Source organism: Bombina bombina, chromosome 4 (assembly GCF_027579735.1).
Source record: "Bombina bombina isolate aBomBom1 chromosome 4, aBomBom1.pri, whole genome shotgun sequence".
Lineage (NCBI taxonomy): Eukaryota > Metazoa > Chordata > Amphibia > Anura > Bombinatoridae > Bombina > Bombina bombina.
This window is the reverse complement of record NC_069502.1, coordinates 580302310-580327954: the sequence shown is the minus strand read 5'-3', so window position 1 is coordinate 580327954 and position 25645 is coordinate 580302310. Positions and strand designations below refer to the sequence as shown.

Genomic DNA, 25645 nt, shown 5'->3' with positions numbered 1-25645 from the left:
AAGACAGACTTGGATTGCATACATATAAAATTACCCATACAATAAGTATAAAATATTTTATCTTTAAAGGATCTCCACTGTAAATGAAAATATTCATGATCAATGTTCAGTATCTGCATGATAGAACCTATGTGCATAGATATAAATTACACAAAACATAGGTAAAAAAAAGAGATACAAATAGATCTTATCTCTAAAGGATCTCCACTGCTGTATTAAAAGACAGATAAATCCTGCAGACTGCAATTGGAAATAAACATGCAGAATACAATGTATGAAAGGTATATACCTAGAGGGGTATATACACTATTGTAATTGTGTACACTAATAGCATAGGACATGTAATGTCTTGCATACACAGAGACAGGAGTTCAGCAGCACAAATAATAATTTTTACACAGGCAGAACATGCAATGCACATAAACAGCTGTTAGTGATTTGCAGATCATAATAGTGTACAGAATCTGCATGATCTACATTAAAGCCAATAATAATCCAAAAGGCATAAAAACATGTACAACAGTATATAAAATGCAGACTGACATAAATAAACTGGCAATGATGGTAGTACAATGCTTAATTGATTTATAAATAAGTATTAATAGCGCTGATCGTTATAAAAAATGGTAATGGCACAATATGTCATAATGTTCAGTACAATATATAATTGCACATATTATAGTAAATTGGGTACACTGTAGACCACATAAGAATATGCCTAGAGGATGTTATCAAATCTAAACCTTTAGGTTATCAGCAAAATAAATATTTTGCACATTCTACTCAGGTGACTGAGTTAAATCCCCAGATTTACGCTTACTTATCGACAGTTTGTTTAGCGGCTGTCCCCAAACTATTTTTTATATTTTATTTTTAGCATCAGGAGTAAAAACCGTAGTTCCCCCCCTGAGTGACAAGTACAGGGAGAATTCCATCTGTATAGTAGACTGTTGAGGCTGATATGTATGCAAAATTTGAGCCTGGGAACAATGAGGGGGCAGAGCTACCGAAGAGCAAAAAGCCAGTGTTCATATAATATAATAAAAACACTTTTGGTTGTTATTAAATAAACAATATTACACCAAGCATAATAAACCCTTAGAGTTGTCAAAACATTGGACCCCAGCCTAACCAGAGCCTCCTCTATAAAACAGCATATTGCACTAAGCAAATGCCGGTCTTCTTACAGGCCATACGCCTAAATATTAAAAGTAACCCCTAAAAGTACCCCCAGAGTAGCCAGAGGGCTGCAAAGTGTCAGAGGCGTCCCTGATAATGTTCCAAATGATGATAGAACCTTTAGAGACTGGATAGGGATAAAAAAAATTGTGTCATGAGTTGAGCAGGTTAAGTCCTCTGGCTATGCTTTACCTGTGTCAAAGTACCTACAAATAGCCTCTGAGCTGTGTGTGAGTGCTGTATAAAGTCACTTACCTTACGCAGCACCCCTCCACTGGCTTACCAGGCATCTCAATGTCAATGCAGCAGTATCCAGTAGAGAGCCCATCCAGTGCAGGTATTGAGTACCGCAGAGTATTGCAGTAGGAAATACCTGAGTCCCTCAGGGGGAGGCTAGGGACGAGTACCACAAGGGTATTTCTGTGTCCCTGTATTATTAAGCTGCTGTGAATAATAATTGATGTCTTCTTTGTAAATGATAGTCCCCAAGGACTCTAGGTCTCCCATAGGTCTGAGCTCCCAATTTCTAACCCATAAGCAAGTAGCTGGAACAACCTCTTCTCAACCAACTCCTCCGATGCCAAAAACAAAACTAAGAGAGATGGGAGGTGGAGGGATTTTAAGCTCTGATATGAGTTTTTGGCCTTCTCCTAGTGGCGAGAAATATATCCCATATGTTATGGAGGTCTGTGGACCATCATCATTTTATTAAATAATTACTACTTTCAACTTGTCATATGAGCAAAAATAAAGTGCTATTGATTCAGTTTGAGCAATTTTAGCACACAATAACTAAATTGTGTAGTAACTGTTCAAGCACAATCAATTCCACTTCTATTGCACTCATATTCCAAATAAAAGTTATTTGCTGAATAATATAGGGTACACTAATACCTACATGTTGTGCTAAATCCCTAACAAAATAAACTTACAGAGGGTCATGTCAGATACTGCTTTAGCGCTAAGTCAAGGTTGCACATATAGTTCTTTGCTATACTATAAATAATAAGGGTTTACTTCAGGTCTCAAACAGTACTACATTTTACAGTGATATTTTGTGGATTGCACTTGTAAAACAAACACAATGAGCTGGGAGTGGACTGGGCCAAGTGGAAGGGTGGCAATTGCCCCCTGGGCCACCGTTTGTGATGAAATTAGGGCAGGCCAGTGGGAGCATGCACCAAACTATCCATATGTTTTTTTACAGAGCTAAATTGCAGTGGTGCCTGTAGCTACTCCATTCACCGACACCATTGGCGTTTCCCTGCCTCTGCACTCTTTTCCTCAGGCTGTCCGTTGGCAGCCCCACCGTCTAATTGGCCCACACTGTGTCCTACTAACACCTTTATCAAATATATATAACATAAAAAATATATATATATATATATATATATATATATATATATAATGTAATATAAATTTTAATGTTGAGGATCAAGCATTATACACACACATTTATCTATTTATAATGTCAAAAGGGATGGAGGTGCTGTACCTGGACCCCTCTGTTTTATTTGCCCCCTAGGCCAACATTTTGCCAGTTCTCCCATGAGTGAATGAGCTCACTAATAGCACTCCCAGCGCCATCCTTTAAAAGTACAGGGTGTGCTAAAAAAAAGTTGAACCGCATTTTGGTTAAATTTCTAACCATCCACTAGTAATAACAGATTGAACATTATTCTCAGCTTGCGACCAAGCACAAGATAATGCAACCTGCACTATTGATTGTGCTCCTTTTGTAAAACAGCCCTATATGTTGTATATAATATACCCTCTCTTCCATTCCCTCCTTTTCCTGTCCTGACCAATCTATCTTCCACTATAACTCCACCCTTACATCGGTCATTGACAATCTGGCCCCACCTACCATGGCTCAGAAACCACACACTCATCCTCAGCCCTGGCATACTCTGACACGGTACCTACGCAGATGTTCTCGTGCTGCTGAGCGACACTGGAGGAAATCTCGGAGTTCAGCTGACTTTCTTCACTACAAGTTCATCTTGAACTCCTACTATTCTGCCCTTAATAATTATAAGCAACAATACTTCTCTAATCTCATCTCTACTCTTTCCTCTAACCCAAAACGTCTTTTTTCCATGTTCAATACTCTTTTTGCCCTCCCCCACCTCCTAATACAACTTCTCTCTCAGCTCAAGATTTTGTCAGTCACTTCAATAACAAGATTGACTCCATCAGAAATTAAATCAGGTCTGAAAACATACCACCAATCCCCCACCCCCTCAAAAGCACATTTATCATCCAAATCTCAAATAGCCATAAATTTAGCTCTTTTGCCCCTGTTACTGAGGAAGAAGTTTCTGCCCTTATACTGTCCTTCCACCTCACTACCTGTCCCCTCAACTCACAGCAACTCCCCTCCCTCTCTTCTACCCTCACTCCTACACATTTTCAACCTCTCCCTCAGCACTGGTATATTTCCCTCATCTCTAAAACATGCACTGGTCACACCTATCCTCAAAAAACCTTCCCTAGATCCAACCTCCCTATCCAACTACCGCCCTATTTCCCAACTCCCTCTTGCCTCAAGGCTCCTTGAAAAGCTAGTATATGCACGTCTATCCCATTTCCTTGCACTAAACTCTCTTCTTGACCCACAGCAATCTGGATTCCGTCCCCATCACTCCACAGAGACAGCAAATTGTCAAGGTTACCAATGAACTACTTACAGCAAAATCTAAAGGCCACTTCTCTCTGCTTATCCTCCTTGATCTGTCTGCAGCCTTTGACACTGTCGACCACCCTCTTTTGCTCCAAACCCTCCAATCCTTCGGCATCTGCAACACAGCTCTCTCGTGGTTCTCTTCCTATATATCTAACCGTACCTTTAGTGTAGCCTTCTCTGGAGCATCCTCTGCCTCGTTACCACTTTCTGTTGGGGTACCTCAAGGCTCTGTCCTCAGTCCTCTTCTCTTTTCAATCTACACTCCATCATTTAGATCCCATGGGTTTCAATACCATTTGTATGCCGATGACACCCAAATCTACCTCTCTGCACAAGACCTACCTCCTTACTTACTAACTCGTGTCACTAACTGTCTTTCTCATATCTCATCTTGGATGTCCTCTCACTACCTTAAGCTAAATCTCTCCAAAACCGAGCTCCTTATTTTCCCCCCTTCTTCCAAAATCTCCACCCCCCCCCCCACAATTTTCTATAACTGTTGATAATTCCATCATTACCCCCTACCCCGAAAGCCCGATGTCTTGGGGTCACACTTAACACAGACCTTTCTTTCACTCCTCACATTCAGTTCTTAGCTAAAGCCGCTTCAACCATAGAAAATATAAAATTATGCTTACCTGATAATTTAATTTCCATTGTGGGGAGGAGAGTCCACGGCTTCATTCATTACTTGTGGGAATTAAGAACCTGGCCACCAGGAGGAGGCAAAGACACCCCAGCCAAAGGCTTAAATACCTCCCCCACTTCCCTCATCCCCCAGTCATTTTGCTGAGAAAACAAGGAACTGCAGGAGAAATATCAGGGTATAAATGGTGCCAGAAGGATATTCATTTTAGGTTCACCCACCGGAGCAACAGGCGGGAGCCATGGACTCTCCACCCAACGATGGAAATTAAATTATCAGGTAAGCATAATTTATATTTTCTATCTAAAGTGGAGGAGAGTTCACGGCTTCATTCATTACTTGTGGGAACAAATACCCAAGCTCTAGAGGACACAATGAAAAAAAACGGGAGGGCAAAGAAGGCATACCCTAATCTGAGGGCACTACAGCCTGTAAAACCTCTCTCCCAAAAACTGCTTCCGCCGAAAGGGACCCTGTACCAACAGATCCCTGCGACAGGGTAACCTCCATGGAGGAGATGATGACATCCCCACAAGATCCGCAAACCACGTCCTCTGCAGCCATGACAGAGCAATAAGAATAGCCAAAGCTTGCTCCTGCTTGATGCGGGCCACTACTCGAGGTAGAAGTGGCAACAGTGGAAAAAATGTAAACTAGGTTGAACCCCCAAGGAATCGCTAAGGCGTCTGTCGGCTCTGCCTGGGGATCCCTTGATCGCGACCCGTATTTGGGTAGCTTGCAATTGAGTCTGGACGCCATGAGATCTATCTCCGACGTCCCCCATCTGAGACAAATCTCCTCAGGATGGAGAGACCATTGCCCAGGATGGAAGGATTGCCTGCTTAGAAAATCCGCTTACCAGTTGTCCACACCCGGAATGTGGATTGCTGAGAGTGAGCAGCTGTGGGACTCTGCCCATTCCAATATCCGAGAAACCTCCCTCATTGCTAGGGAGCTTCTCGTCTCCCCCCTGATGGTTGATGTAAGCCACCAAAGTAATGTTGTCTGTCTGGAACCAGATGAAGTTGAACAACCCCAGGAGAGGCCACGCCTTCAGAGCATTGTAGATTGCTTGAAGTTCCAGAATATTGTTTAGAAGGAGAGACTCTGCTCGAGACCACCTTCCCTGTGCCATCCTGGCACCCCAAACAGCACCCCATCCTGCTAGACTCACGTCCATAGTAACAATCTCCAAAAACGGTCTCAGGAAGAATGTCCCCTGGGACAGTTGTTGGGGACGGATCCACCAAGAAAGGGAATCCCTCGTCCGAACATCCAGAGAAATCTTTTGAGATAGATCTGAATGATTGCTATTCCACTGTCTCAACATGCACAGCTGAAGAGGTCTGAGATGGAACCCGGCGAATGGAATGACATAGATTCTGGACACCATGAGCCCGATCACCTTCATAATCTGAGCCACCGAGGCACTGTAGAAGGACTGAAGGGCAAGACAGGTGGACACAATCTTCCTGCGTCGCTGATCTGTGAGAAATATCTTCATTGATATAGAATCTATTATCGTTTCCAGGAACTCCACCACCCTGTTACTGGGAATCAGGGAACTCTTTCCAGAGTTTATCTTTCAACCGTGAGATTGGAGTAACGAAAGAAGGGCCCTGGAGTTATCCACTGTGAGACTGAACAACGGCGCCTGGACTAGGATGTCGTCCAGAGAGGGCGCCACAGCAATGCCTCTAGATCTGGCTACTGCAAGTAGCGCCCCCAGAACCTTCGTAAAGACTATTGGGGCTGTCGCCAGACCAAAGGGAAGGGCCACAAACTGGAAATGTTGGTCAAGAAACGCAAATCTCAGGAACCTGAAGTGATCCTTGTGGATCGGTACATGAAGGTAGGCATCCTTCAAGTCTATTGTTGTCATGAATTGACCCTCTTGAACTAGGGGCAGAATGGATCTGATTGTTTCCATTTTGAACAATGGAACAGCCAGAAACTTGTTTAAACATTTTAGGTCTAGAATCAGGCGGAACGTACCCTCCTTCTTTGGGACCACGCAAAGGTTTGAATAGTACGCTAGACTCCTTTCTGCTGGGGGTACTGGTACAATAACTCCGAGAGAAGAGAGATCCCTCACACAGTTTAGAAAGGCTTCTCTCTTTTCTGGACTGGAAGAAATATTTGACAGGAGGAATCTGCCCCTGGGCGGATGAGATCTGAACCCTATCCTGTAACCCTGGGCGACAACCTCCAGAACCCAAGTGTCCTAAACATCCTGCAACCAGGCCTCTGAGAAAGAGATAATCTGCCCCTTACTTGGTCCGGAGACCGGTAGGGAGCCGCCTCTTCATGCCGACTTTGTTTCGGCGGGCTTCTTGTTCTGCTTGAACTTATTCCAAGACAGAGCTGGTTTCCAAGTACCCTTGGACTGATACGCTTTTGCGGCAGGCTGCTGGCGTTGGGCCTTGTCCACACGAAAGGGACGAAAAGTAGATCCCTTAGGCTTAACCTTTTAATCCTGCGGTAGGAAAGTGCCCTTGCCTCCCGTAACCGTGGATATAATCGAGACCAATCCTGGACTGAACAGGATCTTTGCCTGAAAGGGAAGGGATAGAAGTCTGGATTTAGAGGTCATGTCCTCAGACCACGATTTTAGCCACAGAGCCCTGCGGGCTAATACGGAAAAGCCTGACACCTTTGCGTTCAGGCGAATAATTTGCATATTGGCATCACAAATAAAAGAATTAGCGACCCTCAAGGCCTTAATTCTCTCCTGTCTCCCTCTCAACCATGTCAGACAGACACTCGCACAAATATGTCGCAGCTCCGGCGACCGCAGCTACCGCTGGTGCCGGCTGAAAAACAAACCCTGTGTTTTGGAACATCTTTCTTAACATGTTCTCCAACTTTTTATCCATGGGCTCTTTAAACGACAAACTATCCTCAAGAGGAATCGTTGTCCGCTTCGAGAGCGTATAGATAGCACCATCCACCTTAGGGACAGTGCCCCATAGCTCAAGCTGAAAGTCCGGGACAGGGAACAGCTTCTTAAAGGAAGAAGAAGGGGAAAAGGAAGAACCTAATCTCTCCAATTCATTCTTAATAATGTTAGCCATCTTAACAGGAACCGGGAACATCTGAGGCACCACCCTGTCCTCATACACTTTATCAAGCTTAGGAATCGAAGGTTCCTCCGGTAGTTTTGGTTCCGGAACCTCGAGGGTAGCAAGCACCTGCTTCAGCAAAAAACTCACATTTTCCATCCTAAACCTAAAGTAAGGTTCCTCTGCATTGGGAGCTTTAGATGACATGGACTCCGACCCAGAAGGAACATCCTCCGAAGAGTCAGAGTCGTCTGCTTCAGCGTACAATCTTTCCGAGATATCCATTGGAGTATAAGATGTCTGGGCCGGATCGCCATGTTTTACCTTACACTTGCGCTTTGCAGAACGTGGTAAGGCACTTATCACCTTAGAGACCGCTGTTTGCAGTTGATCCGCAAAATCTGACGGCCAACGGATCTCACCCGTAGGAGAAATAGACATATGCCCTGGGGCGCTGCACGTGAACTCGGATATGTATGTAGGGAACGCACCTCACGGGAAGGGGAGCCCTCAGAGGTGGACAGCTCAGTAGTACTAGACATTCTTTTCTTTTGAGATGTTGTGACTTTATCAAGGCATATGGAACATAGTTGAGCAGGCGGATCTACCAAAACCTCTTCGCAATAAACACAGGTACTAGACTTAGTTAAAGAGGGAGTACCCTCTAACGCGTCAGAGTCCTCCATAGCTTGCGGCTTTAGTACGGAGTAGTTATAATCTAATAAAAATGACACCTTTATAACCTCCAATGGCCGGGGTACTCACCACCTCCTATGACCCGGACCACAGAAACCGTTACGTCTCCTGCGCTGCCGGTCAAGCAAGGAAGTCGATAGGGCCCACCCGACAGAAGGAATGCCTCGCAGGACCGCCCATGCACTAGGGAAAAAACGCACCAAAACTGCCGCGAAAATACTCCCGTAAATTAAACTAAAGTCCACCCATTGCCAGAGCTACATATCACACATATCGTAGCAATGACACAACAAACAATATTATGCACAAACCCCCCCCTACCAGGGATATTAACCCTCGATTCTATAAAGATAAAAGGTATCACACTGTGACCCTGTCTTCTGTATTATCATTATAACGCGTATAAAAAAAAATGAAACAATCTTACCAGAATCAACGCCGTGGAACAGGAACACAACCTCTCGAGTGTGACAGTGTAGTAGCATCACTCCTGATATGGACTTGAGTGTAGAAAGCAGGCAGCGAAACTCGTCAACGCTGATTGCTTATGGAGCTGTTTATCTGAGTCGGGATGGTTTCGCAGAAAGACTCTCCCTGCATCTCCGGACTCTAACTTTCACCCAAGCTCTCACTGAGAGGCTGACAGGGCTACTTAAAACACCAGTCCCATTCCGAAGAAAACTACCCTCCATAAGAGACTACTCCGAATCTTCTGACACTTCTCTGCCAACCTCCTGCGACGAAAGGCAAAGAATGACTGGAGGATGAGGGAAGTGGGGGAAGTATTTAAGCCTTTGGCTGGGATGTCTTTGCCTCCTCCTGGTGGCCAGGTTTTTAATTCTCACAAGTAATGAATGAATCCATGGACTCTCCTCTTTAGATGGAAACATCTCTAAAATTAGACATTTCCTTACACAAGACACAACTAAGATTTGAATCCACTCTCTCATCCTTTCCCGCCTCGACTATTGCAACTCCGTCCTCTTTGGTCTACCTAGCTCCTTTACAATCCATAATGAATGCCTCTGCCAGGCTCATCTTCCTTACACGTAGCTCTTCCTCTGCTGCAATCCCTTCATTGGCTTCCTCTTGCCTCCAGGATTAAACACAAACTCCTCACTCTGACATACAAAGTCCTCAACTGCACTGCTTCCCCTACATTTCATACCTTGTCTCCAGATACCGTCACTCCTGTTCCCTTCGCTCTGCTCACAATCTCCTACTCTCCTCCTCTCTTGTTACTTCCTCACATTACCATTTACATGACTTCTCCAGCCTGACTCCCATCTTATGGAACTCCCTGCTTCGCTCCACAAGACTCTCCCCTAGTTTTAAAAGCTTCAAGACTCTACTATTCAGGGATGCATACAACCTACTCTAACCTTTCCTAACTCTGTTGCTTTCCCCTTGAACCCCTTAGAATGTAAGCCTATGAGTCCAGCTGTTTGTAGATCACCTTCATAAGAGCCGACTACAACAGTGCAACACTCAGCAGGGCCCTCTACCCATCTGATCCCTATAAATGTTATCTTGTATACCGCCTATGTTTATAGCGCTGCGGAATCTGTTGGCACTCTACAAATACCTGATAATAATAAATAACCTGCACAGTGACTATTAACTTTAAAAAGCTAACAACACAAAATCAAAGTATTATCTTATTAATTAAAAGTTTCATTCAAATGTGAAAAAAATGTTAAATTATTACTCTTTTAAATTATATTGTACTGTTATCTTTATTATGGCTATTCAGAATAATATTTTTATCGGGTAAGGTAGGGGCACTGATGGTGATCTCATAAAACCAAGGGGGCATCGGCTGGAAATTTTTTGGGAACCACCGAGATACAACATGCAGTTTTAAGAGACTTTCCAATTTACATCCATTATCAAACTGTGTCTTTTTATATGCACACTTTCTGAGGCACCAGCTAAAACCGAGCATGTGCACAAGTTTACAGTGTATACCTATACTAGTTTGTGATTGGCTGGTGGCTATCACATGATACAAGGAGACAGCAAATGCTGGAAAAAAACATAATTTATGCTTACCTGATAAATTTATTTCTCTTGTAGTGTATCCAGTCCACGGATCATCCATTACTTGTGGGATATTCTCCTTCCCAACAGGAAGTTGCAAGAGGATCACCCACAGCAGAGCTGCTATATAGCTCCTCCCCTAACTGTCATATCCAGTCATTCGACCGAAAACAAACAGAGAAAGGAGAAACCATAGGGTGCAGTGGTGACTGTAGTTTAATTAAAATTTAGACCTGCCTTAAAAGGACAGGGCGGGCCGTGGACTGGATACACTACAAGAGAAATAAATTTATCAGGTAAGCATAAATTATGTTTTCTCTTGTTAAGTGTATCCAGTCCACGGATCATCCATTACTTGTGGGATACCAATACCAAAGCTAAAGTACACGGATGATGGGAGGTACAAGGCAGGATTAAGCGGAAGGAACCACTGCCTGAAGAACCTTTCTCCCAAACACAGCCTCCGAAGAAGCAAAAGTATCAAATTTGTAAAATTTTGAAAAAGTGTGAAGCAAAGACCAAGTCGCAGCCTTGCAAATCTGTTCAACAGAGGCCTCATTTTTGAAGGCCCAGGTGGAAGCCACAGCTCTAGTAGAATGAGCTGTAATCCTTTCAGGGGGCTGCTGTCCAGCAGTCTCATAGGCTAGGCTTATTACGCTCCGAAGCAAAAAGGAAAGAGAGGTTGCCGAAGCTTTTTGACCTCTCCTCTGTCCAGAGTAAACGACAAACAGGAAAGATGTTTGACGAAAATCCTTAGTAGCTTGTAAGTAAAACTTCAAGGCACGGACTACGTCCAGATTATGTAAAAGACGTTCCTTCTTTGAAGAAGGATTAGGGCACAACGATGGAACAACAATCTCTTGATTGATATTCTTGCTAGAAACCACCATAGGTAAAAACCCAGGTTTGGTACGCAGAACTACCTTATCTGCATGAAAAATCAGATAGGGAGAATCACATTGTAAGGCAGATAGCTCAGAGACTCTCCGAGCCGAGGAAATAGCCATCAAAAACAGAACTTTCCAAGATAAAAGTTTAATATCAATGGAATGAAGGGGTTTAAACGGAACTCCTTGAAGAACTTTAAGAACCAAGTTTAAGCTCCACGGGGGAGCAACAGGTTTAAACACAGGCTTAAATCTAACCAAAGCCTGGCAAAATGCCTGGACGTCTGGAACCTCTGCCAGACGCTTGTGCAAAAGAATAGACAGAGCAGAAATCTGTCCCTTTAAGGAACTAGCTGATAATCCTTTGTCCAAGCCCTCTTGGAGAAAAGACAATATTCTAGGAATCCTAACTTTACTCCATGAGTAACTCTTGGATTCACACCAATAAAGATATTTACTCCATATCTTGTGGTAGATTTTCCTGTTAACAGGCTTTCGTGCCTGTATTAAAGTATCAATGACTGACTCGGAGAAGCCACGCTTTGATAGAATCAAGTGTTCAATCTCCATGCAGTCAGTCTCAGAGAAATTAAATTTGGATGATTGAAAGGACCTTGTATCAGAAGGTCCTGTCTTAGAGGCAGAGTCCATGGTGGAAAGGATGACATGTCCACTAGGTCTGCATACCAAGTCCTGCGTGGCCACGCAGGTGCTATCAGAATCACTGATGCTCTCTCCTGTTTGATTTTGGCAATCAGTCGAGGGAGCAGAGGAAACGGTGGAAACACATAAGCCAGGTTGAAGAACCAAGGCGCTGCTAGGGCATCTATCAGCGTCGCTTCTGGGTCCCTGGACCTGGATCCGTAACAAGGAAGCTTGGCGTTCTGGCGAGACGCCATGAGATCCAACTCTGGTTTGCCCCAACGATGAATCAACTGAGCAAACACCTCCGGATGGAGTTCCCACTCCCCCGGATGGAAAGTCCGACGACTTAAAAAATCCGCCTCCCAGTTCTCCACGCCTGGGATATGGATTGCTGACAGGTGGCAAGAGTGGTACTCTGCCCAGCGAATTATTTTTGAGACTTCTAACATCGCTAGGGAACTCCTGGTTCCCCCTTGATGGTTGATGTAAGCCACAGTCGTGATGTTGTCCGACTGAAATCTGATGAACCTCAGTGTTGCTAACTGAGGCCAAGCCAGATATCGCTCTTAACTCCAGAATATTTATTGAAAGGAGTTTCTCCTCCCGAGTCCACGATCCCTGTGCCTTCAGGGAATTCCAGACTGCACCCCAACCTAGAAGGCTGGCATCTGTTGTTACAATTGTCCAATCTGGCCTGCGAAAGGTCATACCCTTGGACAGGTGTACCCGAGACAACCACCAGAGAAGAGAATCTCTGGTCTATTGATCCAGATTTAGCAGAGGGGACAAATCTGTGTAATCCCCATTCCACTGACTCAGCATGCATAATTGCAGCGGTCTGAGAGAAGGCGCGCAAATGGCACTATGTCCATTGCCGCTACCATTAAGCCGATTACCTCCATACACTGAGCTACCGAAGGGCGCGGAATGGAGTGAAGAACACGGCAAGCATTTAGAAGTTTTGATAACCTGGACTCCGTCAGGTAAATTTTCATTTCTACAGAATCTATAAGAGTCCCTAAGAAGGAGACTCTTGTGAGTGGGGATAGAGAACTCTTTTCCTCGTTCACTTTCCACCCGTGCGACCTCAGAAATGCCAGAACTATCTCTGTATGAGACTTGGCAACTTGAAAGCTTGACGCCTGTATCAGGATGTCGTCTAGATACGGAGCCACCACTATGCCTCGCGGTCTTAGAACCGCCAGAAGTGAGCCCAGAACCTTTGTAAAGATTCTCGGGGCTGTAGCCAACCCGAAGGGAAGACCTACAAATTGGTAATGCCTGTCTAGAAAGGCAAACCTTAGAAACCGATGATGATCTTTGTGAATAGGTATGTGAAGGTAGACATCCTTTAAGTCCACTGTGGTCATGTACTGACCTTCTTGGATCATGGGTAGGATGGTCCGAATAGTTTCCATTTTGAAAGATGGAACTCTGAGGAATTTGTTTAAGATCTTTAGATCCAAAATTGGTCTGAAGGTTCCCTCTTTTTTGGGAACCACTAACAGATTTGAATAAAAACCCTGTCCTTGTTCCGTCCGCGGAACTGGATGGATCACTCCCATAACTAGGAGGTCTTGCACACAGCGTAGGAATGCCTCTTTCCTTATCTGATTTGCAGATAGCCTTGAAAGATGAAATCTCCCTTGTGGAGGGGAAGCTTTGAAGTCCAGAAGATATCCCTGAGATATGATCTCCAACGCCCAGGGATCCTGAACATCTCTTGCCCACGCCTGGGCGAAGAGAGAAAGTCTGCCCCCTACTAGATCTGTTACCGGATAGGGGGCCGTTCCTTCATGCTGTCTTAGAGGCAGCAGCAGGCTTTCTGGCCTGCTTGCCTTTGTTCCAGGACTGGTTAGGTTTCCAGGCCTGCTTAGATTGAGCAAAAGTTCCCTCTTGTTTTGAAGCGGAGGAAGTTGATGCTGCACCTGCTTGGAAATTTTGAAAGGCACGAAAATTAGACTGTTTGGCCTTTGCTTTGGCCCTGTCCTGAGGAAGGGTATGACCCTTACCTCCAGTAATGTCAGCAATAATTTCTTTCAAACCAGGCCCAAATAAGATCTGCCCCCTTGAAAGGAATGTTGAGTAATTTAGACTTTGAAGTCACATCAGCTGACCAGGATTTGAGCCATAGCGCCCTACGCGCCTGGATGGCGAATCCGGAATTCTTAGCCGTTAGTTTAGTCAAATGAACAATGGCATCAGAAACAAATGAGTTAGCTAGCTTAAGAGTTCTAAGCTTGTCAACAATTACAGTCAATGGAGTTATATGGATGGCCTCTTCCAGGGCCTCAAACCAGAATGCCGCCGCAGCAGTGACAGGCGCAATGCATGCAAGGGGCTGTAAAATAAAACCTTGTTGAATAAACATTTTCTTAAGGTAACCCTCTAATTTTTTATTCATTGGATCTGAAAAAGCACAACTGTCCTCAACCGGGATAGTGGTACGCTTTGCTAAAGTAGAAACTGCTCCCTCCACCTTAGGGACAGTCTGCCATAAGTCCCGTGTAGTGGCATCTACTGGAATCATTTTTCTAAATATAGGAGGTGGGGAAAAGGGCACACCGGGCCTATCCCACTCCTTACTAATAATTTCTGTAAGCCTTTTAGGTATTGGAAAAACATCAGTACTCACCGGCACTGCATAGTATTTATCCAGCCTACACAATTTCTCTGGCACTGCAATTGTGTCAGTCATTCAGAGCAGCTAATACCTCCCCAAGCAATACACGGAGGTTCTCAAGCTTAAATTTAAAATTAGAAATCTCGGGGGGGCGGAGTTAACCGCCAAAGCAGCAAGTAGCATCATGGCAGAGCTCCTGGAACTTAACTTCTACAATTAGCTTTTGGACAACTTGAGAATCTCTGAATTTTCACATTTTGCTTCTAAAGGGGTCTACAACGTGGATTGCCTATCTTAGGACTGAGACAGTGCCTAAAAGTAACGCTGCTAGTATTGAGGCCTACCTCCTAACTGAAGCCTCTGCGGCGAGTGCATACGCAACAGTAAAGCAGATAGAGAAATATTACTACCACTACTATGGACATACAGATCCTAATTGCCTTGCGAGAATTGTCTCGCACTATGGACCTCCATCAGATGTCCCTCCTATCCGAGCTGAAAGCCGTTATGGCTCCGCTTCAGATTGCACTACCTACGGAGGAAGCTTTCTGTGTGATTGACAGGCCTATTCCGGTCTCATTACTTTGCCGTACAGACCCAGCCCCAGCCTCTGTGGAGCGATGTATGCCTGCAGTTCAGAACATGGGGCCGCAGATATAAGAACGGAACACCACACATCAGTTGAGTGTTATACCTGACTCGCAGCGGACCAGTGCGGTGCTGGCTGCCCCATTAGGAGATCCTCCTTCAGATGCCGAGTTCATGCTAGGCGAGAAGGCATGCTGGGACCGCAGCAGAGTCCCGGTCCCTTGGGACCCACGGCTCCTCAGATAAATACCGAAGATACGCCTATCTATAAGTATGGGGAGGCTGGAAGCATTGCTCCGTACACCGGAGTAACAGACACCACTAGCGCACAAGAGGACAAGCTGTATTGGCGGAGCATGGAAATTAGTGGCTTGAGTCTGATAGCGCTGTTGCTTTGCTACACAGGTTCTTCTAGAGTGTCTCCTCAGATCCCGGAAAGAATTTCTTGTGAGCTCTTACTAAAGATGGTGAAAATAGGTGTGGGGTAGATCTCCCCAGCCCCACAAGAACAGATCTTGACTCTTCTTTTTGTTTGATACGTGGTCTGCACTAGCCAACTAGTACATCGTATATCCCTAGTATTATTATGCTCTCTGTGTTATTGCCTCTTTGCTGTTATTCCCTATAATGACGATCTACGATCTGAATCCAACACATTAAAGAGGGACTCCACATTAGCGGTCTGTTAAGTTCTGTTATTTACACCAAGAAGATTTCAATCCTCTGAGACTTTATTACTAAAAATTAAAGTTCATATATGTTGATCTGTTACTTAGCATTTGTTTGTAGAAGGTGGTTTGCCTGCATAATACAATGCTTTATACGCTTTTGTTAAATACCTAGGTATTTTCTCTGGCTTGGCTGACTCTTCAGAAGAGGGGCATATAATTAACCTGCATATGACCAAGCTTACAACATTCCTATAATATTGCTTTATCACTGCTGCTAGTAGAAATCAACAGGGTTTCTATTTTGAAACTCGATTGCAGAGCCCTAATGTGTCAGCTCATTACTAAGTATTTCACGGTTCTTGTGAAGATATTACCCAGCCTGGGCATTGGGTGAGTCGCCACATCACCTTCCCATACAAAGAGAGACTGTGGTTGCTGTTCCATGACTCTTTTTTACTCTAAATGCCCCAGAGATTGGAGACTTTTGTTTGTACATAATGCATTTAGGAACTTGATGGCAGGCTCATGCATAATACTATTCTTCTTTTCTTAAAGTCTCTCACCATATAGACTTTTGTGCACTTATAATTTTCCCTTTATGTATATTATTTGTTACATGTTGAAAACTGTTTATTTTACAGACATTAGATTTCAATGCTCATTAGTTATTTAATTGTTATATGATATTGCATATTATTTCCTGTACCATCTTGACCTGTAGAGAGATGGGTTATTAGCTGGCTCTTGCATGAGAGACTGTTCTCAGGGGGCCTGAGAAGTTCTCCCTAGCAGTCAATGATGAGGCTGTTCGGACTGCCAGGAACCCTCTCCTTAGTTTTGTTAACCCTGCAGGACTTTAAAATTGTACTTCATACGGGTATAGCATAAAACAGATGATATTTGGTTATTATTGCGTTAAGAGTAGCGTTCCTGCTATATTTAATGCCTCGCTCCATTATAAGCTCTGTAAATCTATTATTAGTAAGTAGCCTAGTTACAAAAGAGTCGCACGCTTGCTGTTTCTCGTGCCTTAACCCACAGTATAGTGAGTACATGTATTAATTGAAGGTAACTTAGTTACATGAATATTGGGTAAGCGCAAATACACCCTGCTTTAATTAGAACCTTATAGACCTATAGCAACACTATTATGCCTTATAGTTAAGCAGCAGGCCTCCTTCTGGTAAAAGGTTTTTATAAAGAAGTCTTGAAATGAGAATATATCATATATGGTCTCATACACTTTCCCATGGTCCATCACACATCCTCCTCATGTTAACGTGAGAGTGCTTTTTAGGTAGACCATAGCTTATCCTGTCCAAATAATTCATTTTCAAGTCCCACAAACCAACATAAGGTTACAGTAATGCATCATCTCAAAGTCGATATGGACAAATAACAGTGTGCTTCTACTTCTTTGAACTAAGTCTCTGCTAAAACCTATATTGTTTTATCCTACCTGGGCTGTGGGGATTACCTTACAATTTCCCAATATCGCCAATTTTGTGTACTACACTGATAGCTGATGCCCATACAATTATATGTATAGCTAAGCAATGCCCTGTTGTATTTACATAGTTAAGTATGTTTATGTACTGGTAAGCACTTTATATTGCTTTAACTATTTTCTTAAAATTTAAACTGAGGTATACCTATACCTGCTTAATTATTTACAGTTACAACCCCCAAGGCAGAACATAGTGCGATCTGCGATAATATCGCAGAAAGTGGAGCCTGCCTGCAGAAAGAATGGCCAGTTCTGTCAAGCACATATTTTTCTTCAACAGGTTTTTTTTTTAATTATTATTGTGCATAGCAACCAGCACATTTTTGCTTTCACATTATTGGCTGCTGCTCATGAAATTGATACATTTTTTAGATGCTTTGCTAATAACTTATTTAGTTACTTTTAGCCGCCAAAACGTCTGCTTCTGCGACTGAGGTAAGTGTGCAGCCAGGCCATTTATATTGTGGGCGCAAGCACTTCTAACCCTTCTCCTCCCCGCTCAAAGTGTTAGTTAATAGCACAGAGGAAAAACCCTTGTAACCCTTCTCCTCCCCGGCTCAAAGTGTTAATAGCACCGCACAGGGAAAAAAAAAAGCGTTATCCCTGCTGCGGTCTGCTTGTGAAGACTGTTAGCTTAACACCATTGCCAAATTAGACACACACACAACCAACCGGTATAAGCTTTCATGGAGTCGGTAGTGTTTTAAAAAAAAGAACAGAAGCTAGCGCTGCTTAAAACTGAGGCGGTCCCCCCCTCTCTACTGAAGCCCAGGCTGTAAACATTTTTTTGTGAATGTGCGCCTAGCGCCAGCTTTAGCCTTCATGTTCTTTTTTTAAAAACACTACCAACTCCGTGAAAGCTTATACCGGTTGGTTGTGTGTGTGTCTAATTTGACAATTGTGATTGATTATCAAAAATGGGAATTGGCAATTCCCGGAACTCTGCCCACACACATTTCTTTTAAGCTAACAGTCTTCACAAGCAGACCGCAGCAGGGATAACGCTTTTAACGCTATTAACACTTTGAGCCGTGGAGGTGAAGGGTTACAAGTGTTACTTGAAGACAAGGCAGCTGGGGGGATCTCTAAATGCCTCACTGGTGTTTGGCTCCTGCACACTGACACTCGCCCCTCTCTCCATAGCGCGACACTGGAGTGCTATGTTTTCTGTGTGATATCATAAAAGCATATAAAGTCACAGGCAGCAGATGTATTATATACCCCCTGGGGCTGTATGTATGTTTTAACCTTTACAAACAGCCCCAGGGGGTATATAATACATCTACTGCCTGTGACTTTATATGCTTTTCACACAGAAAACTTAGCACTCCAGTGTCGCGCTATGGAGGGAGGGGCGAGTGTCAGTGTGCAGGAGCCAAACACCGGTGAGACATTTAGAGATCAGATCCCCCCCAGCTGCCTTGTCTGCAAGTAACACTTGTAACCCTTCACCTCCCCGGCTCAAAGTGTTAATAGCCCCGCACAGGGAAAAACAAAGCGTTATCCCTGCTGCGGTCTGCTTGTGAAGACTGTTAGCTTAAAAGAGATGTGTGTGGGCGGAGTTCCAGGAATTGCCGATTCCCATTTTTGATAATCAATCACAATTGCCAAATTAGACACACACACAACCAACCGGTATAAGCTTTCACGGAGTCGGTAGTGTTTTTAAAAAAAAAAAGAACAGAAGCTAGCGCTGCTTAAAACTGAGGCGGTCCCCCCCTCTCTACTGAAGCCCAGGCTGTAAACATTTTTTTGTGAATGTGCGCCTAGCGCCAGCTTTAGCCTTCATGTTCTTTTTTTTTAAAAAACACTACCAACTCCATGAAAGCTTATACCGGTTGGTTGTGTGTGTGTCTAATTTGGCAATGGTGATTGATTATCAAAAACGGGAATCGGCAATTCCCGGAACTACACCCACACACATCTCTTTTAAGCTAACAGTCTTTTCAAGCAGACCGCAGCAGGGATAACGCTTTTTTTTCCCCTGTGCGGTGCTATTAACATTTTGAGCCGTGGAGGTGAAGGGTTACAAGTGTTACTTGCAGACAAGGCAGCTGGGGGGATCTGATCTCTAAATGTCTCACCGGTGTTCGGCTCCTGCACACTCACACTCGCCCCTCCCTCCGTAGCGCGACACTGGAGTGCTAAGTTTTCTGTGTGAAAAGCATATAAAGTCACAGGCAGTAGATGTATTATATACCCCCTGGGGCTGTTTGTAAAGGTTAAAACATACATACAATATAATGAAATGATGCCAAAGTCAGAGCAAAGCATCAACGGAAACGGACTTTATATTTAAATTGCACTTTAGTTATTGTTATGTATAACACTGGACTGGTATATTAGTTTAGTGGGCATTGGGCAAGGAACCTCACCCCTTACTGGTATTTGGCAATTCAATGAGGAAGTCTGAATAAAGAAACATGATGTGACCCGATATATAATGAAACAAAACATGAATTTCTCATCTGCATGTTCACTCTCTCATTCTCATTATGTGTCTCACATCTCTCATGCATGATGCATCATGCAACTAATTTCTCTTTCTGCCTTTCTCATCTTTCCCACTTATCTTTATTTCTCTGTCTCAGCTCTAGGTCCCCCTCACTCATCTCTTCCCATTTTCACCCCACTCTCTTTTTAAGTTAGCTCTCTCTTTGTTACACCTCTTTCCCCTTTTTCATCATTCTCTTGTAATCTGCTAATTTTCCCTCTGCTCTTTTTGTATCACTTCCCCATATTTTTCCCCTCAATATTTTACTTTTACAAGGTGTGATGCCAGTATTTATACCGGCGGTTCATATATTTTCCTGCCCATGATCCTTATGTTAGAGATAGATAGATATATTGGCAAATCTCAATATATAATCTATCTATGTGTGTCTGTCTATATACTGTATTAGCATTTATGTTTGAAATAAATATTGTTTATAAACGATTTAAACCTGATTTCTATTTCAAAATGACCTGCAGAAAAATTTTAACTAAAAAAAAACTCATCGCAGAAAGTAAAAAAAAGTTCTGCTTCTGGGGTTACAACATGTAGACTGACTATAGATTGAAGGCTGCAGAGCTATCAGAGAACCATTGGCATTTATTATTTTATATGTGTCTATGCCATTGCATGATTACTGTAGATATCTGCGCATTGCCAAAGCTGGATATGGCAGGATAGATGTTTATAGCTGGGATGACCTGTGATATCCTAGTTTCTGTAATGGTATCACATAGCCTGTACCCGCTAGAAGTCTTAGCATGTATATAGTTGCCATATCCTACAAACCTTGTTATTGTAGATATGTAGTTACAGATACAGCATCACCTCATTGCTAGAGCACATAATTTATTATTATAAGGCTCCTCTCCTCCCTTTCCCGCCGGTACTTGTTGCCTGCGGGTCATACCCCTACTCCCTTTTCGACTGTAGGTGGCATCTCCCCAGGAGAGGAGCTCATCTGGAAGCCCCCTATATCTCATTCTATACCATGTATGCTATCATTTGCCTTATACCTCATAGTGCATACATCCTAATACCCCTCTTTGAGAATAACTGCTCCAGAATATAATCTTATTCATTTTACACACATGAGCCCAGGGACTTTTGTCGGGTTTCTACTTAAGCATGCTTCTAAAGATTAGCCTTCATGATAATAACCACGGAAACTTGTTGGCTCCAATATAACTTATGGCTCCGCCCCCCACCCTCACCTTTAACTACTGTTCACCCTTACTGTAAGTGAACAAATAAGCGGTGTTTATCCGCAATGGTTAATATATTGTTATAAGTTTTTCTTATATCACTTTTTTTTATTTATATAAAATCCAAATACATCTTTATGTTATATTTAGTCTACCATACTATAGGATGTACAAGTTGTTATGGATATTTAAACTGTGAATAGTACTTTTCTTCTTTCTGTGTTATAACATAGGAAACAAAACGAAAAAGAGGTAATACCAGAATGTGATTACTTCATGTTATACTAGAGGTTAATGGCTTGACAAAGCCTCAGAGGTGACATATTTCAATTCTATGTATAATGTTCATTGTATGATACCCTTGTCTATCTGGTATTCTTCAATAAAAAACTTTGATTCTAAAAAAAAAATAAATTTAGAAATCTCTGAATCAGGTCTCCCCGATTCAGAGACGTCACCCACAGACTGAAGCTCTCCGTCCTCAGGTTCTGCATATTGTGACGCAGTATCAGACATGGCTCTTACAGCATCTACGCGCTCTGTATCTCGTCTAACTCCAGAGCTATCGCGCTTGCCTCTCAATTCAGGCAATCTGGATAATACCTCTGACAGGGTATTATTCATGATTGCAGCCATGTCCTGCAAAGTAATCGCTATGTGCGTCCCTGATGTACTTGGCGCCATATTAGCGTGCGTCCCTTGAGCGGGAGGCGAAGGGTCCGACACGTGGGGAGAGTTAGTCGGCATAACTTCCCCCTCGACAGACCCCTCTGGTGACAATTCTTTTATAGATAAAGACTGATCTTTACTGTTTAAGGTGAAATCAATACATTTAGTACACATTCTCCTATGGGGCTCCACCATGGCTTTTAAACATAATGAACAAGTATCCTCTGTTTCAGACATGTTTGTACAGACTAGCAATGAGACTAGCAAGCTTGGAAAACACTTTAAAGCAAGTTAACAAGCAATATAAAAAACGTTACTGTGCCTTTAAGAGAAACAAATTTTGACAAAATTTGAAATAACAGTGAAAAAAGGCAGTTACACTAACAAAATTTTTACAGTGTATGTAACAAGTTAGCAGAGCATTGCACCCACTTGCAAATGGATGATTAACCCCTTAATAACAAAAACAGAATAATAAATGACAAAAACGTTTTTTAAACACAGTCAAGACAACTGCCACAGTCTACTGTGATTGTTACCCTCCTCAAACACGACTTTGAAGCCTTTTGAGCCCTTCAGAGATGTCCTGTATCATGCAGAGGGAGGCTGAATCTCTCTGTCAGTATTTTTAGCTGCACAGAAAAGCACTAAAATAGGCCCTTCCCACTCATATTGCAACAGTGGAAAGCTTCAGGAAACTGTTTCTAGGCAAAAATCAAGCCAGCCATGTGGAAAAAAACTAGGCCCCAATAAGTTTTGTCACCAAACATATATAAAAACGATTAACATGCCAGCAAACGTTTTATATTACACTTTTATAAGAGTATGTATCTCTGTTAATAAGCCTGATACCAGTAGCTATCACTGCATTTAAGGCTTAACTTACATTAATCCGGTATCAGCAGCATTTTCTAGCAAATTCCATCCCTAGAAATATATTAACTGCACATACCTTATTACAGGAAAACCTGCACGCCATTCCCCCTCTGAAGTTACCACACTCCTCAGAATATGTGAGAACGGCAGTGGATCTTAGTTACTTCTGCTAAGATCATAGAAATCACAGGCAGATTCTTCTTCTAATGCTGCCTGAGATTAAACAGTACACTCCGGTACCATTTAAAAATAACAAACTTTTGATTGAAGTTAAAAAACTAACTATAATACACCACTCTCCTCTTACTACGTCCATCTTTGTTGAGAGTTGCAAGAGAATGACTGGATATGGCAGTGAGGGGAGGAGCTATATAGCAGCTCTGCTGTGGGTGATCCTCTTGCAACTTCCTGTTGGGAAGGAGAATATCCCACAAGTAATGGATAATCCGTGGACTGGATACACTTAACAAGAGAAAAATGTGCAGGAGTTCATCGGATTGAAGCAGCTGGTACTGTGCAATTAACCAACTATTTGCTGACCACCTAATTGATAATAAGATTCTTTGACAACTATTTTTATGATCAATCTTACTGATTAGTTGTTGCAGCCCTAAATATATATATATATATATATATATATATATATATATATACACACACACACACATATACAGTATATACTGTATGTGGGAATGTATGCTTTAAATCCAGCGAGTGTGGTCCTCCTTTCAATGTATGTGCAACTTTGTACCGGCACCATTACGTGAGAGTGCAGTCCCTTAATATAAATAAATATATATATTTATATATTTCCCAGTCCAGCCCTGCTCTCTGCTCCTATGTAAACTCCTCAGATCGCATTATCTCACCTAGGAATAAACAGGACAGGAACTCTTAACCCTCTGGCTTAGATCTTTCATTCTCTCATTTAAGTAGAGTTCATAACCTCTGAGCACAGCAATGGAACAGAAAAGGCAATTTTGACTTTTAACTTTTCTTTAAGTTTATTCCTGCTTTTGATTTTTAAATCTCTTGCTATGGTCCCCATTCCAAACCATCTTAAATCCAATGACTTTTTTAGATTTTAAACCATTGCAATCCATTTGAATATATTCTAATAACTCACTTATTACAAGCTTTTCAAATATATTGCACTTGCGATATCTTGCATATGAGTCATTTCAACAGTGGTATTCCAATCTATCAAAAAATTATTTTCCCGCAACATTTGCTTTTTTACATTTTACAGTCTTGATCTTTTGAATACTTTTTTGCCCTGTTTCTAGCAGCATTATTTTTTCTTTCAATATTAACATTTTTGCAAATTATCTTTTTACACATATTAATAAAACACAATCAGTTTTTAATTTCATTAAAAATAATATTGCTCAAACCACAAGTTGACATTTATAACAGGAAAATTAACACATTAAAAAATTACTGAATATGGAGTGAAACTAATTGCATACTTCATAAATAGATATTAATAGCTGTGTGAAAAAAACTGCATTCAAACATATTCGAAATCATTAATATTGAATTAGCGTAACTGTTTAACTTTTGCCTTTTTGTTTTTGAAATAGCTGGTTGTGCTCATTGTTCTCAAGATTATTCAAGTTCAAATGGTCTGAGCCTGCATGAATGTTATATCTGCTTATCTTATCTCTCTTAATAAAATAGTTAGGAGCTGAAAATGTTATGATTGGTGGCTTTAATTAATCTATTTCAATAACAAAAATCAACTTTCAGGAGCAATTTCCAATACATTTAACCCCTTTCAGTAAGACCTGTGCTATTACAGGACCAAAAGCTCCTTAAAGGACCATACTTTAAAAAATGACAATACATTTGTTAGAGCATGTAATTTTAAAACTACTGACTCTGCACTACTGATGGTCCCGAGCGAGAATCTCCACTGATCCAATCTGCAGTGGTAGCCCCACAATCAGAAGTGTAACTAGCGCTGGTGATTGTATCAGTGACGGTTTCCAAGGAGGGCCAGCAGTGTTCTGGGGGTCCCGAGCAGTACTTCTACTGTGTGTGTAACCCCCTTTGCAGGGTTTTCAATTTCCAATAAGACTGTTGCTATTTTATTGACTAACAGACCCACGTGCATAAAGAAGCTTTTTTAACATGTTAGTTATTCTTCTTTAAATGAATTCTGAATTGTATCACCTCTGTTATAAAGTCTCCTGGGAGGTCATATGCCTTGCAGAGTTCTGATATCGTCACTTGGCCAGCTTCTTGAAGCTTGTCATTAACTTCTTCTGCAATACGATCCAGATAGGTTCTAATAAAGAAAGATGCACACACACTGATCTTTTTTGTAAAATGTAATAATATAGTAAATGCACATTCTAATTTCTTAGGCTATAATTAAAACTAATTAGTACTTGCAACATTAAAGAAACCAAATAATATTTAATGGGACTAATTTTGATCAATTTACTGATTTAAATTAACCTCAATCCAGACCATTTAAGTTAAATGTGGCTATCTAACGGACATTTCTCCTTATTAATCAAACTTGGCTTAGATGTGCTGATTGTGTATTATTCTATTTCTATTAACTGATAATCACTGAATTGACAAACTAATAAATGTAATGATATATCCTTTTATTTAATACTAGGCAATAAGCCTGACCAGAGGGTAGTCTATTTTAAAAAAAAAAAAAAAAAATAAACTACAAACCCCAAAGCACAAATTAAAAAATGTAAAATTACAGAAAAAAATAAACAAAGCTATCCAAAATACAAAAAAAAAGGAAACCTAAACTAATACCCCTATAAAAAATAAAAACACCCCCTAATCTAACACTAAACTACCAATAGCCCTTAAAGGGGCTTCCGTAAATCATTGCCCTAAGTTAAACAGCTCTTTTACCTAAACAAATTACCAATTACCCACTAACAATAAAACCCTCCACCAACCAAAACCCCCAAAAATAAAAAAAACGAACACTAAGAAAAACCTAAAACACACATTGACCCTAAAGGGGCATTTGTATGGGAATTGCTCTTAAAAGGGCATTCAGCTCTTCTACTGCACTTAAAAGGACAATCAGCTCTTTTCCAGCCCCAAAAAACCTAATCTAAAAAAAAAAAAAAGCCACCCCAAAAACTAAAAAAAAAGCCTAAGACTAAGCCCCAAATAGGTACTCACCATTCC

At 42.0% G+C, this 25645-nt stretch overlaps 1 protein-coding gene across 1 annotated transcript in view; it reads right to left on the bottom strand.

Moving 5' to 3' along the window:
- The window catches only part of UFL1 (UFM1 specific ligase 1), a 226186-nt gene that overhangs the window by 174699 nt on the left and 25842 nt on the right, over positions 1-25645 (bottom strand). Inside the window, exon 5 of the mRNA XM_053710557.1 lies at positions 24650-24764. Within this exon, the coding sequence (XP_053566532.1) occupies positions 24650-24764 (115 nt within the window). The remainder of the gene's footprint in view (positions 1-24649; positions 24765-25645) is intronic.